Below are 18949 nucleotides of genomic sequence, written 5' to 3'. Positions count from 1 at the left end.
AATATATGCAGCCCTCACCAAAATGAACCTAGACACTGGAGGAGGGAGACTGTACTCATGCTGGTGGCAAATGGCCTTCATTAGGAAAATGTCTTGTGCTGATCTAGCCCACTGGCTGTGGCTTCCCCACACACTGACAACTTATAAAAACCATGACCTTTACAGTGTATGGTGTCTGTCATTAACTATCCTGACCATCACCCCTGCACATTATTTAGGCATACAAATAGGATGGAATGTGGCATTTGTCCACTTTCCATCCTAACTGCAAGCCTAAATAATTTGAGGTGCTGGTGATTCCTGATTAATAACTTCAGCCTGACCTGAACATTGTGAAGACAAGGAAGAATGAAATTAAGCATAGAAGGCACCCAGGCCTATGCAAGACAAACTTGAACAACTTCCGGCATCAATTTTGTATAACTACAAGGTTGTTACCTCATTTAGCCACCCAAGTTTAATTTGAACTCAACTGTCACAGCTTTCTCAACTCTCAGTAATGATAGGTAATTTGCTCAAGAGCCTTGTTATGCAAGAACCTTCAAGTGCACACACCATCAGCACAGTGGGAGCATTGTATTATTTTAAAAGTTAAAAATGATACTATTATATTTTTGTTATGTAAAATTTTATTGATCCATATTTTCATCATTAAGTCCAGCTAGCTAAAACAGAGTCAGCTCCTAATTCATTTCTAAGCTCTTCACATGCTTCCATTTGAGTTGTGCTTTAGAATTAAATGCCAAATACCTTTAAATAACAATATGCCATATGAATAGGATCCTTTGTTCATCTTATCAAGAAAACAATGGAGAGTGATAAGAAAGAGTATCCTTTCACTCACAAACTACTAACTGAACAAACAGCAAATGTAAAATGCAGTTTCAAAAGTGGAAATGACAAGAAAAGAGGAACTATACCTGCTGTAAATCCAGTGTAATTGTCACGTAATGGTATTCGATTCCATTCTTAATACTGGGACTCTGCCACCAAGTGTTCTTTCCATCAATAGCATTTGTAATCGGGTGTCTCTCTATTGAGTTAGCAGCATCATGTGAAAGGAGGAAGAAAAGATCATATAACTAATTTATAGCTTTTTCTTTAAAGTAAAAAAAAAAAAAACTGTTAAAACAATCATCATGTGAATATCAAACATTAAAATAATACAAAAAGAGAGTAATTCAGATTTTCAACAGAATTTATTCAATGACAGCTGTCTCATAGCAACCATACAAGGTAGCAGAAAACGTTTAAATGCTTAGGCTGCAGGGGAATGAGCTGGTCAGCACTCTGGCCGTCAACCAAAATGTGCAACTTTAAAGGTAACTACAGAAATTAAGTGTAAAGATATAATATTAAAATCTAATTGACCTGTCAATCATTCAAAAAAGCAACAGCTAACTCTTGAGACAGCTCTAGTATGCCATCAACTTTGTTAACAGAAACATAAAATCCTGACTTGTGGTTGAAAGATACTTGAACACTTGCCCTTCTGACACATTCATTATTATCAAGACTTGAGGAGTCCAATATGTATCTGGTGTTAATATAAAACACTGTTAAATTCATTCTATGAGATATTGAGGCTCAGAAACTAATACCCAAAAATATAGCATCCTGGTATGCTAATTATTTTAAATTAAAGGCCCTTGGAGACCAGCAAATGCCGAAATAAATTTTACTCTGATACTCTCTTATCTACTTACAGTCTGATCCCACCAAGAAGAAAAGTTTCCTCTGGCCCTTTTGCTAAATTTTCATTAATTTAACTCATTTCACATGAAGAGGGACTGAAGTTTGTCAACACACCTGAACAAACTTTTGTTACAAACCACTATCTGCTCTGTGGGCCCAACAGACTTTGTCCCAGGCCGTTGTATGTTCTTGAATTCCCCTAAAAATCATTTACTATTTGCCATTTTGCCATATTTCCCCCATCTCCCCTCCCCTGTGAAGGAGGGTATATCTACATCTATGCCCCCATGGGGTTATTGGGTAATCATCCTCCTGTGATTATTCCATGCTATGCATTTTAAAACACACTTCATATGCCTTTCACCTACCAAGCTAACTTTTTTCAGTTGATTTTTCAGCAAACCTTCAGAGGGCAAAAGGGAAGTTCTCCCTTGGCGTTCTCCCTTGGCCCTTACAGAAGCTTTTTGCAGCAAGTCTTTAACTTGCCAATTTTCTACCGCTATTTAATAATATGAACGATAACCCAAACCTCCCATCTGGCATTTGCCTGTTGCCATCATCAGTAACTCTAGTGGAGGAATCTTCACAATAATGGCAAGGAAGGAGACAATGGCACATGAAACTCCATCCTACCAAAAAACCACAGATCTTCCCTTACTTTCACTCCTGACATATGAGAACAGGACCAATTGCGAAAATCAAAAGGGATATTAGAAAAAGAAAATAGGAGGCGTGGCAACCCCACAGACCTGTGATCTTTGCTGCAGCTCCCTTCCTTCTTAAAACCCTCAAAGCTCAGTTTCTCATCTCCTCCCGTTTTAGCTCCCACGTCTCACAACAGCAGCCACTACTCCTGGGTTGCCAAGCACTCATTGCATTTTGGTTCCCAGTCATTGGTTCTTGTCTAAAATCTTTGCTTCTCATTTTCCAAGCAATATAAGGTCTTTTTCTTTCTCCCTCTCTAAACAGGCCTTGCTCACGTGTGGGTGAAGATAGCAGGAGTGGAGTGTTTGGACGAACGGAGGCAGGATGGTGCACTTCCGGGTTCTTCTTCACCACCAACTCTTCCCGTGTGTGCGAGAATGCAGCTGACGCACGGGAAGGTGCAGATTAATCAGGCATGCACCAGGTGATGTCAATCCGAGGAGACCAAGATTTACCTGGTGGCACCTGCGGAGCACCCCCCTCCCCCGACATGCCCGTGCCCCGCCTATTGCCCTTCCACTCCTAGAAAAGTCGCTCCCAGCAGATGCGCCGGAGGCGGGCTTTCTCAGCCCCCACTCTTGTCGGGACTGTATTAGAAACTCCAGCCACCACCCCCCGCCCCCCGCCCCCAGCTCCGGTCCCTGAAGCTAGATGACCAAAGAATAAATTTGCAGTTTTGCTTTTAGCCTTGCCTACTCGCTGGTTCTTTTGTGCCCACTCTGGTGGTCTTAGAAAAACAAATCATGGAGGTTGTTGATGATCCTGTTTCTATTCCCAAGGCTACAGTAAGGGCACTTAAGTTCCACACATCTCACTGGAAAGTCGGCACATTTGCCCATAGAAATGTAAACAAAGTGGAGGTGAGCTTCCCTGTACTCCTGTGTTTATTATAGATTAAGGATGCTTTGGGGTGTCAGTCTTGAGAATTTCATAAAACTAATTATCTGGGAAGATGTTTCAAATGAGTGGCTTATGAATGACCTTTTAGATTAGAACACAATCCTGTTTAAACTGGAAGGAATACCTCACATAATGAACAAATCACATCGCTATGAGGAACAAACATGGACTCTCAATTTTCCTACCTAATATTGCAATCTAGCCATGTATTCTAATAATAATGGTGATGAAAGAGAGGGGGACCATGAGGTGCCAGCACACGGGTAGCTAGATATTCTTCCTGGCTCCACCACTTAGTACATAATTGACCACAGAAAAATCACTTCAACACTATGTGTCATCTCTGATCTAGGAATAACAAAATTCTGCTCACAGCAGTGGTTTCCAGACTCATAATTTTCAGAAAAAAAAAAAATGTGAAGTTAAAAATAAATGTGTGACAGATTTGTGAAACTGATATAGGAGTTCTAGCTTTTAGTTTTTCCAAGTAATAATAACCTCCAATATACTTCTATCATTTAATGAAACACCATTATTATTTCATGAAACAAACGGCATTTAAAAACCATCAATAGTTTTTAAAAACCATAAGATCAAAATGGAGGATAATTATTTAAATTGCATCCTTTCTATTTTTATGAAAAATGTGGAAAGTTGTTCTCATTTTCTTACTTTGCCATGGACCAGTGAAACCATCTTGGATGTGAACCCTTTATTCACAGAGGTACTGATGAACAGTATAACTATGAACATTCTAACCATTATTATGCATATACATAAAATAAATGATATATCTGTTCAAAATGTACACTGTTCTAAATCTTAATTAGAGACAAGTTGCACTTGGTAAAACATTTGAAAAAACAACAAAAATAAAGCAAAACTGAGTCCTCAATGCAATAGGAATCTGATAGAAAGTAAAATCATCTTTAAAAGAAAAATTTTATTAAAAGCTGAATATTGGCCAGGTGCAGTGCCTCACGCCTGTAATCCCAGCACTTTGGGAGGCTGAGGTGGGCAGATCACCTGAGGTCAGGAGTTCAAGACCAGCCTGGTCAACCCAGTGAAATCCCATCTGTAAGAAAAGAAAAAAATTAGCATGGGCGTGGTGGCAGGCGTCTGTATTCCCAGCTACTTAGGAGGCTGAAACAGGAAAATCACTTGAATCCGGGAGGTAGAGATTGTAGTGAGCTGAGATCACACCATTGCACTCCAGCTTGGGTGACAGAGTGAGACTCCACTTAAAAATAAAAAAGCTGAATATTCACTAAATTTGGCATTTTCAGATTTGTGAAGATTTGTATTATATATTAGTTTATAATTGATATATAATAAACTGCCATAATATTTACTGAAAACATACAGGCTATGTTTTGAGCTATTTATGGTATGATAGTCCTATTCCAGATATGGATATTCATATTGCAAATCTTAATATGACTGTACAGGACAGGGCAAAAATATTCCGTTGTTATTGGTAAATTTTTAAATTCAACTTAACAGCTGGCTGGACTTTACTTTCCACCAAATCATCATGTTAGCAGTCCACAGAGATGAGGCTTCCTGTCTTATTAATGAAAAGCAAAATTTCTGAATATATTTAAATGTTAGCATTAGATAAATTGTTCTTTTGAAGCTAGGGAAGATGTCAGGTCTCTATGATGACAGCAAATACCAGAAGCATAACTAAATACCAAACAAATGACCCTGGTGACATAAGGGGGTGCTGAAATTAGCATGTTGGGAATCCAAACCATAAATGAAATATTGTTGGCACTGCCTCTGAAGAAAAGTAAATATCACAGAAAACATTTCCCAAACATCCGCCTAAATCTTTTTTACAGATTGTGGGTTTAATACGTGATAGAAAAACACACATGTACAACCCCATTTCTAAATCAAATTCATGGCTCTTAGGTAATTGTGAGAGAAGTTGTCTAATTGGAAATTTTGATATCTGCCACCTCAGGTCAAATTGATAAGAGAATTAGTCACGAAAAGGAGGACTGGGAGATGAATCAACAATTAACCATAATCCCTATTATGAAAGTTTAATCATAATTAATTTGCAAATACTGATGAATTGTTGGCATAGTTCCCTTATTTAAAAGGAGATAGAAATGTATAACATCCTCAACAAGGATAAATATGCAAGTCAATCCAAGGGCTAACTGCATCTGAAAACTGGATAGGGAATCATTGATGAGGTAAACCTTTCAAACTGCTAGTTTTTAATTGGGAAGCAAAGTCTATTAACAGAAAGTTCAAGGTTCGTTTTCTTTGCAGGGTAATTAACTGCGGACCTTCCATATTTATTCTCAGAGTTCACTGAATTTGTGGAATTTTATCACCTGTTGATCCCACTTTTACTAACATATATTCATGCAGTTGATTGCTAGATTTTTATTCTTGTGGGGTTTTATTCTTTCTAAATTTCTAGTACTAAAGCATAATCTGGAAATGTGGAATGAATCTGGTCATTTAAAAATAATCATGCAGGCCGGGCATGGTGGCTCACGCCTGTAATCCCAGCACTTTGGGAGGCCAAGGCAGGCAGGTCACGTGAGGTCGGGAGTTCAAGACCAGCCTGGACAACATGGTGAAACTCCATCTCTACTAAAAATACAAAAAAATTAGCCAGATGCGGTAGCACGTGCCTGTAGTCCCAGCTACTCAGGAGGCTGAGGCTTGAGAATCACTTGAACCTAGGAGGCGGAGGTTGCAGTGAACTGAGATCACACCACTGCACTCCAGCCTGGGCAACAGAGTGAGACTCCATCTCAAAAATAATAATAATAATAATAATAAACAATAATAATGTAAAGTAAATCCAGACTGTGAGGCGTTTAAAAAACACTACAGGTAAATAAAAATGGGGAAATACAAATCATAACTTATATACATCTTGCTTTACTGAAATCATTTATTCATTTTTGGTTTCAGTGTGAAAACATGGATAGTATTGGCTGAATAGATATATCTTCCACGAGATAAAAGATACTCTGAATGTAGAACTTTCAAGAGGGTGAGAGACAGAATAGCTCTTGGACTCAATTTGACAAATGCATCTCATCCATTTTTCCAACCAAGAATAAAAATAATTGAGTGGAGAACCCAATTATTTTCTACCCCTATCTTTGTATCATTCCTCCATCCCATTTTTATGATTGGATACATTTTCTTATTTCTTGCCTTTCTGGTGTAAATATTATATACACATATGTATATATTATTATATATACATAATATTTATACTTATATATGTACATGTTATTTATATAAATTTATTTAATATAATTATATATTATATAACATACCATATATTTCATGTCAAATTAAACATTTAATAAATACATAAGTATATTTATATACCTGCATATATATACACACACTTATGGTTTTACATATTTTATCTCTCTAATCCTCCCTGTCTGCACAGCCCATCCTAGACACATATCTACACACTCGCACCTCCTCCCCACAATTCCGTTCATGCCCCTGGGCTTTCTCACATTCTCCACGAAATTTTCAAGGCCACCCGTCCCTGAACCAATGGTGGTTTCCCTCCATCAGACTTTACGTCTTGCCTAATGAACCTGAAACTAATAATCCATCAATTCATTTACTTTCTGGCCTTTTCTTCAATTTTCTTGCCATCTTCTCCTTCCATTCTGTTTTCCCTGTATTGCTCCAAGAATGTCAGTCCACACGTTTGATTCTTTATTTTACTCCATATGGAACTGCCACTTTATTCCGATTACGGCTCAGTGATCCCCTCCTATTCCCCTGAGAGGCTCATAATCTAAATGTTTGCTTCTTTCCTCAGCAGGTAACCCAGATTTACATCTTAATGAAGAAATCAAGATCATCAAATAAGAAATTTCTCCCAATACTTTCTGCTGTGTGCTGCTATTCATTCTTCCTTCTTTCTGATTTGGTGAGGTAAAAGTATGTATCTGATAATATAAGGTTTTTGACTATTCTTAAGGACCCATATGTTTTTACTTCTAGAGAGACATCATCCCCACCACTACTTGGCCTTCAACTTCCCTGCCCTTCCTCCTAAGCATCTAAACCAGCTCAAATGTCTGTTATCTTTGAAAACCTTTGCAACTCCACAACCTCCTCTGTCCTTCATTCTCTTTCACATCAAGGATACTTGAGAGAATATTTCTATATTCCCCTCTTCATCATTCATTTACTACCTCTTAAGTGTGCCTCTTGCCACCATAAATCTACTGAGTACTTTAGAAAGGTGATCAATGGATGGCCATGTTGTCAATAGCAAGGGAAACCTATTTCATGCTTTTCTTACTCAATTATCTTGGAAGCATTTAAAACTGTTACTTTTTCTTCCTGAAAATTCTTTCCTTCATCACATACCTAATGCCTCGTTGGCCTGATTTTTTTCCTTGAAATCTGCTTCCCTTTATTGCCTTCCTTGACTCCATTTATCTGAACTCCCTTGGCTTTTACATAAAAGCAAAGGGCTCTGACATAGGTCCTTTCCTCTGACATTCTACACAAGAGCTAGCAAACACATGCGTATACAATGATACTCCCCACTTCTACACACATGCCGTAACAACTTACATCCCAGAAATTCACCAGAGTCGGCCGGGCACAGTGGCTCATGCCTGTAATCCCAGCACTTTGGGAGGCCGAGGCAGGTGGATCAACTGAGGTCTGGAGTTCGGGACCAGCCTAACCAACCTGGAGAAACCTCATCTCTATTAAAAATACAAAATTAGCTGGGCATGGTGGTGCATGCCTGTAATCCCAGCTTCTGAGGAGGCTGAGGCAGGAGAATCTCTTGAACCCAGGAGCCGGAGGTTGCGGTGAGCCGAGGTCGTGCCATTGCACTCCAGCCTGGGCAACAAGAGCAAAACTCCATCTCAAAACAAAACAAAACCAAAAAAAAAAAAAAAGAAGGTAATGAACCAGAATCATTAATAGGAAAGGTTTCTGATGGTTGCCTTCTTTGGTGTCTTAACATGTTTTCTAATATTCTGCGATATATATGACCACTAATTTTAATCACACATCTCAATTGCTCAAATATAGTAATGTTTTCTGCATTCCTGAATTATATAATGAGGGAACTATGCATGCCTCTCTTTAACCAGCTCCAAGAAAAAAGGCACACTGCCTTTCACTTTTCTTTTTGGGATAAAAAATGTAAATTGTGAGAAAAAGCTCTCATACATTTTGTAATTAAAAAAAGAGCAATGAAACTACTTTGTGTGATACTCTAATGGTAGATATATATCATTATAAGTTTGTCCAAACCCATAAAATGTAGAACACCAAGAGTAAACCCTAATGCAGTCTATGAACTTGGTGATGCTGTTGTCAATGTGGGTTCATGGACTGTAACAAATGTAGCACTCTGGAGGGGGATATTGGTAATGGAGAAGTCCACACATGTGTTGGGGCGGGGGATATATGGGGAGTTTCTGTACTTTTAATTTTGTTGTGAATCTCAAACTGCTCTAAAAATAAGGTCTATTAAAAAAGATAGAGAAGAGGCCGGGTGCAGTGGCTCATGCCTGTAATCCCAGCACTTTGGGAGGCCGAGACGGGCAGATCACGAGGTCAGGAGATCGAGACCATCCTGGCTAACACGGTGAAACCCTGTCTCTACTAAAAAAAAAAAAAAAAAAAATTAGCTGGGCGTGGTGGCGGGTGCCTGTAGTCCTAGCTGCTGGGGAGGCTGAGGCAGGAGAATGGCGTGAACTCGGGAGGCAGAGCTTTCAGTGAGCCGAGATACTGAGCAAATTTTAAAATAATATAACTGTGAAGCTTTACTCACATCATAGTTCACCTGACTTGGCATTAAGTATTCACTTTATTAACCTCCTTTCTCTCTCTTTCTACATATATATATATATATATATATATATATATATATATGTATATGTATATGTATCTACCTTTTTATATATTATATATAAAATAATATTAACAAAAAATATATCTATTGGGATGCTGAGGTGGGTGGATCACTTGAGGTCAGGAGTTTGAGACCAGCCTGGCCAACATGGCAAAACCCCATCTCTACTTAAAATACAAAAAAATAGCCAGGCATGGTGTCACGTGCCTGTAATCCCAGCTACTCAGGAGGCTGAGGCAGGAGAATTGCTTGAACCCAGGAGGTGGTGGTTGCAGTGAGCTGAGATCGCATCACTGCACTCCAGCCTGGGTGACAGAGTGAGACACTGCCTCAAAAACAGAATAATAACAAAATAATATATCTGTTTATTAAAAATAATATAAATAAAAATAATATAAATAAGATACATATTTACCTTTATGTAGATTACATATAAGTATATATCCACCTTCTATATTATTTTATGCATATTATATTTATATATATATATATACAGAGAGAGAGGTGAGGGAGGAGAAGAGAAGAAGGCATGTCAGAAAGATAGATACAGATAGAGATAGAGATATATAAAGATTTCTTAACCAGGAATCTTTATATGACCTTAGCATCTACATGGAGCATTCATGTTCCTTTATCACCAGATTTACTTTTCCTTTGCCTCTATTTCCCCTCTAGGTCCTCTGAATCAGGGGTTATGTGTAATTTAACATTATGCTCCAATACAATGCATCGCTAATAGGAGGCATTCAAAGGCCTGTTGAATAAATACATCAATAAGTCTGAGGTATCACTGTGGTTCACAGAGGCCAGAAAGAGGGCTTCGCATGGTGCCTCTCCCTAAATCACCTCTCCTGTGCTGTTAAATGCCTTCATAATCCGGCTCGAGCCTTCTGCTCTAGTCTCATCTCTACTCTCTGCCCTTTGGCACTTTCAGTTCTAGTCATTCCTAACTACTTGTAGCTCCCTGAGTAACTAGGATTTTCTGTCTAATTCCGATTTCTCTTCCTGGCATGACTTCTCCTCTTCCCCTCCCTCACCTCTTTACCTGTTTATCTCATACCCTTGTTTATCTCATGTCCTTGGTTATCAGCTTGGATATCACTCCTTCCAGCAAGCCTTTACTTACACCAGGACTGACTTTGTGGCCATCCTCTCTATTCTGCGGAACCCTGTGCTCATTCTTTCCTTTGTACTTACCACACTATATATCAGCAGCTCAAAGACCATACCCTACCTTATTCCTCCTGGATCTCAGGTATAATACCTGGCACATAAATTACCAATGAATGATGATAGCCTGAGTTAATAACCACGTCCTCAGAAACCACTCTGGTATCTGGAGTTAGTAAATCCAATGACTGCCACAGGCCTTCAGCTGGTGAATCATCTCCAATCACCATACTTAGTACATAGAAGGAAGTCTAATAGTGTTTGCTGAATGACAGAGAGGGGCCAGGAAGAAGCTCTTAGTGGAAAAAAGAATTCTAGGAATTCTTAGGATTACAAACCTTTGAATTTAATGCAACTTGACCTCAACATCTCACAATTATAGATCCTACCCACTGCCACACAAATATACACTAAAATACATACGGTTTGGATTGCTGCTGTTTTGATTGCAGATTCGACACTGGGGGTTCCTCACAGGCTGCCCAGGGACATGTTCCACCAATTTGCAGTACATTTCAGGTCCCTTTTCTCCACATGTTGCATTGGTTGTGATAAGAGCATTAGTAGCAAGATTCAGGACAGCAGGGAATAAACCTGAAAAAGATGGACAAATGAAGGTGTGTAGACCAGAAACAAAGTTATGATTTTGATGCATTTTAAAAGCAATTGAGATAAAATATTTTTCAGAGCATTAAAGTAACTCAACATGAGATAATTAATGATAAATACCTGACAATTCAGTATACTACACAAATACTATGCGTTATCAAAAGAATATTATTTTTCTTTCTGGGTCTTAAGTATGGATTTTAAGGCTCTTTTTAATTTTTCATCTCTATTATTTAGCTAGAAAGAAGGTCCTGTCTCTAGGACACATTCTAAAAAACAAATCTTCTGTTGAAGTTATTGGTAAAAGATCTCACTAAATCTTCCATCTTCCATTTCAAATATTTTATATCTAGTATTAAGACATAATTGCACGTTAATGTTTCCTCACAACTATGCAAATATATTTTTATGGTCATTTCATGCTCCAATTATCCTTTGGTATAAATAATTATTAAAACTTCTTTATCCCCAGACTAGAGAAGATAGAGAATGTTTATTTTGGAAAACCAGTTTTTACTGCTTTCCATGCTATCCAGCAATATTATAAAGCAGTATATTGCCAGAAACAAGCCATTATAGTAGTCCCTGATCATACACCAGTAATTATGTCTTCGATATAATAGAAGTTTGTGACTTTCATAGATAAAATCTCAGAGGTCCATCTAAGTGTAGGGCTGGAGAGATTTTTTTATTCCCTCTGAGAACTAAATTCAGTCTCTTTTCTTCCTGTAACTTAATGTCAGTTGTGCTTCATACATGTTTAGCATTTGCATTTTATAGACCCTTTTTCAATAACAGTATAGCAAAGTCAGTCATCAAAAGCCACTCTTTAACTGAAAAATCTGTTCTTGGAGAAGGTACATTTGAGTTTACAGATAATTTGACTCTGTGGAGAAAATATGCTGACCATCTAGGTTGTTTCAGCTCTATATATGTGCCAAGTAGGTCTATATCAATTCAACTTCTGATAGAAAGTCATTCCTCGCTGGGCATGGTGACTCACACCTGTAATCCCAGCACTTTGGGAGGCTGAGGTGGGTGGATCACTTGAGGTGAGGAGTTCAAGACCAGCCTGACCAACATGGTGAAACCCTGTCTCTACTAAAAGTACAAAAATTAGCAGGGCGTGTTGGTGGGCGCCTGTAATCCCAGCTACTCAGAAAGCTGAGGCAGGAGAATTGCTTGAGTCCCGGAGATGGAGGTTGCAGTAAGCTGAGATCACATCACTGTACTCCAGACTGGGAGACAGAGGAAGACTCTGTCAAGAAAGACAGAAAGAGAGAGAGAGAGAGAGAAGGAAGGGAGGAAGGAAGGGAAGGAAGGGAAGGAAGGAAGGAAGGAGGGAGGGAGGGAGGGAGGGAGGGAGGGAAGGAAAGAAGGAAGGAAGGAAGGAAGGAAGGAAGGAAGGAAGGAAGGAAGGAAGGAAGGAAGGAAGGAAGGAAGAGAAATAACTCTCCTGACTAAATCTCATGACTTGATATTTTACTGAGATCCCTAGATCTTGAATTTGTGTTTTCTGCCTTATCCTCAAAGCTTGGCACATAGTAGGGACAGAGTAGGCACTCAATGTATTTGTAAAATAAATGAATAATTAGATTATAAATATTGGACTCATAAATGTTTGTCTGTATCATCTGCATATAATAATAATAATTATAATCATAATAGCCAGCATTGTTGAATGTTTGCAATGTGCCAGGCACTATTGTCAGACACTGTTCCTACATTATTTTTCTGTATGAACTGATTTGCTACACGAAACATCCCCATGAGCTTCATACCACTATTATCTCTATTTTATTAAGAAGGCACAGAGGTGTTAAGTAACTTGCGCATAATTACAGCTAGCAAGTAGCAGAGCTATGATTCGAACCAAAGGAATCTGGCTCCAGAGTCTATCCTCTTAATCACTCCACTGAACAGCATCTACAATGTTGTATGAAACCAACATAGATCTAGTGCTACCTTGCGGACCTGGTTGGCCTTGAATTTGAAAGAAACAAAAAATTAAAAAAGAAAGTAAATTAGGAAAATTTTTATAATATTTGATTATTAGACTTGTATGTACTGATTATTACTATTTCTTTAAAGATAATAGTACAGTAAAAATGGCAATTATAGTTTAAATCTTTATTGTAATCACTGTAAAAAATTTCCATAGGAAAATGAATTCAAAAGAGCAAGTGACAGCTCATTTCTTGTCTCAGTCATGCTTAAGATCTCCCGAAGAGCTGCACCCAATCTGTTCTTTCTTTTCTCCCTCCCCATACATACATCTTTAAAATCCCTTGATTCTGTTCCTCCAAAATAGTGCCCCCCAGCTCTCATTTGGCCTCCTGCCTTGTGTTTTTCTCCAGCTGAAAGTTGAGGTTCCCAATTTTTCCTGATTTGCCAATGGTACCTACTTTTTCACTTAATCACTATCTCATTTATTGTTCCTGATAAATTTATTCCCCCCCTCATCTCTGTGCTCTCTGGCCCCAACACGATGAAACAGTCTGTCAATGTGATGTAAGGAAAGCTTATGTAATATTTGGTTACAGAAATATTAAACATTCATAAAGTATTATTTATTTCATTAGAAAATGTCATGTTTTATAAAAAGTAGAGTACCATATAAAAGTTTTTACCTTTTTTCTTTTTATCTTTTCCATGATATAAGGCTTAGTGAAAACTGTCTAACAATTTTGTGAAGTTTATCAGGTTAACAATTTTGTGAAGTTCATCAGACCATCTAATTTAAAAATAATTAGATGGTCTCCACGCCATTATCTATCTTAGACATTTTATTTTCTAGGTAAATAAATGATATATGATTAAATAAATAAAGTTTGTCTGTATATCTCTCTTTTGTCATTCATCACCATTTTGCATTTAACTGTACAAGTATTCTTTCATCAAATAATGTTTCGAGCACATATCATGCCAGACAGTAAAGGATCTGAGAATAAAACTATTACTAAGATGGGCTTATCATGGGAAGTAATCTTGAGCTGAATTTTCAAGGAGAAATAGAAGTTTATCTGTTAGGGAAAATGAAGAAAGTAAAACCAAACATATCAGGCAGAGGGAATGGCATATGAGTATGGTCTCTATGCTGAAAGCTTATGTGAATGATGATTGAGTCAGAGTACTTGAATCTGTAATTGTTCAACATACAAGGTTATGTAATTTTCTGGATATAGATGTGGATATATATACAGATACAGATAGGTTACACACTGAATATACATAATGGTTGATACGGCTTGGCTGTGTCCCTACCCAAATCTCATCTTGAATTGTAGCTTCCATAATCCCCATGTGTTGTGGGAGGGACATGATGGGAGATATTTGAATCATGGGGGCAGGGTTTTCTCATGCTGTTCTCATGCTAGTAAATAAGTCTCATAATATCTGGCAATTTTATAAAGGGCCGTGCCCCTGCACATGTTCTCTTGCCTGCCACTATGCAAGAAGACCTGCCTTTGCTACTTCTTTGCCTTCCACCATGATTGTGAGGCCTCCCCAGCCATGTGGAACTGTGAGTCTATTAAATCTATTTTTCTCTATAAATTCTCCAGTCTTGGGTATGTCTTTATTAGCAGCATGAGAATGAACTAATACAATGGTGCACTTACATATTAACATAAACCACTGTTTATTTGTCACTGCTAGTAATTTGTTTTAGTGGATTTTTCTCCAGTTCTTTAAAATTTAATTTACAGTATAGAAAAATAGGTAGTAAGAATGAAGAGACATGCTAGGAATCTGTAAAATTATACTTCTCTTGCTGGCTTATACGATGAGTTTAAGTAGTCTAGTTCCATCTGCCCCCTTGAAAGACAGCCAGTGTACTTACACAAAAGTCATCACAGGCAGGTGCTAACATTTCTAAAACTCCACCAGGGCATTGTCAGTTTTTCTCTTGAATTTTTGCCTCCTCCCTCAGCACTGACTAGTTTTGACCCTGACCATGGCCTCAGTCCTGTTTTGCAGGTATGGGTAAGACTCCCCGTGCTCTGCTTTGGTGAGCCTTGAAAGACCTGATTGGAGCAGGCAAGACCTGTACTTTCCCAGGCCCGAGCAATCATGGGAGGAAGAGAACAGACAAGGGAAAAAGTATTTTCTTCATGTTGTATGTTTAGAAAATATAAAATTGGATTATGCACCAATTATCCCACATAATTAAATAATTAAAGAGAGCAAAATCATACAGCTACAAAGGGATTACAGAGTAGAAGAAACATTGATTCTGAAGCTCTTCTATATTCTTCATATTATTTAGTTCCCATATAACCCATTGTATAAATTTTATTAATTCCACTTTGTAAATGAAGTGCAGCTCAGAGAAGATAAATGATATGTACAAAACTATGAATTAGTAAGACTGATCACTATGATTTCAAGAGAGCTCTTTAAAAAGCTTACAAGACTTCTTGTCAGGGCCTAAAGTAGAACCAAAATCTGGTCCTTGGCAAAGCTTATTTAACTCTTTAATAAAATAAGTAACTTATCCCTCACCAATCCATTATTGCTTCATAGAGTTTTCTAACCATAAAACTAAAGATACTAATAAAATTTACATTTAGGATCTTTCAATTCTTGTCTTTGATTTGTTTCTATTACAGTTGTTGATTATGTGCTCAAAAATTAACATTTGCACAATTTAATTGCCTTGTTTTATGGTCAGGGAACAGTTGCTTTATGAAATTTCATCAGCTATTTTGATGTTTATTTTTAAAAATCAGTTAAGCATATTGGTCAGTGAAGGTCTCCAATTAGTTGCTAATGACCAGTTTGAAGAATGAATCAATATCTGAGCTTTTATTGAATCTTCAGCATGTCTTATTATAGATTGCAACCCATTTTCATTATATGTTAAATCTATTATGCTGTGCCTACTTATTCCCATTCAAAAGCACCAGGGCAATATTTATTTCCATATTCAATATGTGTTACTTGGTTAAGATTATGTAAATATTAGGAGTATAAATGAACTATAAATAACTGATGAACCTTTAGAGAGTATTGACTTACAGCTTCTTAACTCAATTTAAGGTCCTGTAATGTTAATGACATAAAAGCCAGTGATCATTATCCATACAACTATGATTGACATTTTTTTTCTGCATAGCACTAGACTAAATTAGTTGGAGTTCTGGTTATAAGGAACAATGTCTGAACAAAAAATCAAACAATATTCTTTTTACACTATATATTTTATTAGATATTAGACTATTCATATAATATATAGAATAATATATTCTGTTCTATAGCATATATATATATATGTGGTAACAAAATATCTAGAAAAAAGCTAAGTGTATATCATGTGAAAAATTGAAATTCTGCTACAATGTGGCAAACATTTGAAAAAAATCACCAAATTTCCACTGTTTTTATTTGGATGTGTTTATACTGTATTTGCTTTCTCAAATAATGTAGTATGTTCATACATGTTGGCATGATTTTGATGATCTACATTCTCAAAATCCCACTTTTTGGTTTCAAATGGCAGAAGCATTTTAAAATCTACTTATGGAGGTTCTATTTTTAATAATTGTGAAGTAGCTTTTATCGGAGCAAAGCTCCCATAGATAACAGCTATAAATCCTGTGTATATATTTGGTGTATATACACCAAATATATAAATACGCCTATATATATACACACACCAATATATATACACACACACATATATATACGCCAATATATATACACCTATATATATATATTTTGTGTGTGTATATATATACACACACACACATATGTGTATATATATATGCACACAGCAAACACCAGATACCTGGAGTGCACCCAAGAACAGGTAAGCCAGGAGGGCTATGAATACTTAGAAGGAAAAGGCACTGGATGGCTAAAACTCAAATAGAAACCCAAAGTTTTACTGGCTTGAAGAACTAGTCAACAAAACTAAAAATAGCCACAGCAGCTGTAAAGAGAGGGCCACAGAAAGGGAGCCTCAATCTGTGCATAAACTCTGTTCAAATTGCTCAATGATGCCACACCTACACATGCCCTAGGCAGATTCCAAGTAGTCCAACTAGGACTGAAAAACTGAACAGAGATTTTAGGTCGTGCACTCTACAGGAAAGAAAAGTTTGGGCCCAGTCAAGTTAACCAACTGATGCAACAACAAAAAAGAATGAGTGAGTGCTCTTCAGAGGAACATAACAAAACTCAGAGTTTCTACAATATACTATTCATGACATCCAGGTTGCAATAAGAAAAAAAAACCTAGACATATAAGAAAGCAATACAAAGTAACTCATACTTATGAGAAAAAGCAATCAATGGAGACTGTACTGAGATCAACCAGATGTTGGAATAAGCAAACAAGCATCTTCAAGCAGCTTTTAAACTATACTCAAGGACACACACACATACACAAAATTATTGTACCAAAACAGAAATAGTAACAACAAAAAATATTGAATATAAATTCTGTAACTGAAAAATGTAACACAGTATCTAGAATTAAAAAAAAATCCACTATATGTGATTAATAGAAAATTGGAGATGATAAAGTATAAGTACACTTGAAGTCAATAGACTTTTTTCCTCTTAAATTCTTTTAAATGCATATTAATATTTAAGGCAAAAATCACATCATTGCCTATGTTTGTAAATAGAATATATATGACAACTATAATGAAGAAATGGTGGGTGAAAGATCATGGTAACTGGACCTATATATTGGCAAAGTTCTCATGTTTTAGAATAAATGGCATTATATTAAAGAGATTGACAACACCAAATATTAAAAAGTTTGTGGAACAACTGAAAGTCTGCTGCATTGCTATTGGGAATGTAAATTAGCATAACCTTTTTAGAAAACAGGTAGTTTTTAATAAATACAAAAGTCCTTCACATTTTCCCCTGTTAGGTACATATCCAAGATAAACGACACTACATGTCCATAAAAAGACCTAAAAAAAATGTTCCTAGAAGTTTTTATCATAATAGCCAAACCTAGAAACACCTTAGGTTTCCATGAAATGGGAGAAATGATACAAAAACTGTGGTGTATTTAAACAATGAAATATTATTCAACATAAAAATGGAACAAATTACTGATACACGCAACAACGCTGATGACTCCAAAAAGGATTATGCCACATAATAGAAGTTTACACCAAAGAGTGGATAGCCTATTATTCATTTATATGATCTTTTTAAACATACCTAATCTTTTGGGAAAATAAAACAGGAAAAATGGTTGCCTTTGGGGGCTTGGGGGCAGAGTCTGACTGGGAAAGGGCATAAAGAAAATTTCTGGGATGATGATAATATTCTTGATAGCAGTTTTTATTATAATGGTGTATGTATTTGTTAATTAAACATTACATTCAGTGAGTGAATGTTACACTGGGTGATAATTTATGCATTTCAATGTAGATAAATTTGAGCTTGAAAAGAAATATAGCAGTATTTAACTCCAGTTAACGATATTCATGATCATGTGTATAGGAATGAGGTTTGCAGTTTATTAAAAGATAAAATGGATTTATAGGTAGATATGTTCAGATGGATAGATATGTGATAAAGCAAATACAGTCACATGTTAATTTATCATTATTATTGTTGTTATTATTATTATTGACATAGAGTCTTGCTCTGTCCCACAGGCTAGAGTGCAGCTGTACGATCTCAACTCACTGCAACCTCTGCCTCTCAGGTTCAAGTGATTCTCCTGCCTCAACCTCCCGAGTAGCTGGTATTGCAGGCACCTGCCACCACACCCAGCTATTTTTTTTATTTTTAGTAGAGACAGGGTTTTGCCATATTGGCCTGACTTCAACTGATTCGCCTGCCTCAGCCTCCTAAAGTGTTAGGATTACAGGCATGAGTCACCGCACCTGGTGATTTGTTTTTCTAAGACCACCAGAGTGGGCACAAAAGAACCAGCGAGTAGGCAAGGCTAAAAGCAAAACTGCAAATTTATTCTTTGGTCATCTAGCTTCAGGGACCGGAGCT

At 37.0% G+C, this 18949-nt stretch overlaps 1 protein-coding gene across 1 annotated transcript in view; it reads right to left on the bottom strand.

Annotated features, from left to right (window-relative positions):
* The window catches only part of LAMA2 (laminin subunit alpha 2), a 509807-nt gene that overhangs the window by 453053 nt on the left and 37805 nt on the right, over nt 1-18949 (bottom strand). Inside the window, exons 2-4 of the mRNA XM_026454995.1 lie at nt 12922-12955; nt 10787-10957; nt 921-1033 (exon numbers count right to left, since the gene is read on the bottom strand). Of these exons, the coding sequence (XP_026310780.1) occupies nt 921-1033; nt 10787-10957; nt 12922-12955 (318 nt within the window). The remainder of the gene's footprint in view (nt 1-920; nt 1034-10786; nt 10958-12921; nt 12956-18949) is intronic.

Source organism: Piliocolobus tephrosceles, chromosome 5 (genome assembly GCF_002776525.5).
Source record: "Piliocolobus tephrosceles isolate RC106 chromosome 5, ASM277652v3, whole genome shotgun sequence".
NCBI classification, from domain to species: Eukaryota; Metazoa; Chordata; class Mammalia; order Primates; family Cercopithecidae; genus Piliocolobus; species Piliocolobus tephrosceles.
Note: the sequence above shows the minus strand (reverse complement) of the source record. Positions and strands in the feature narration are given on the sequence as shown.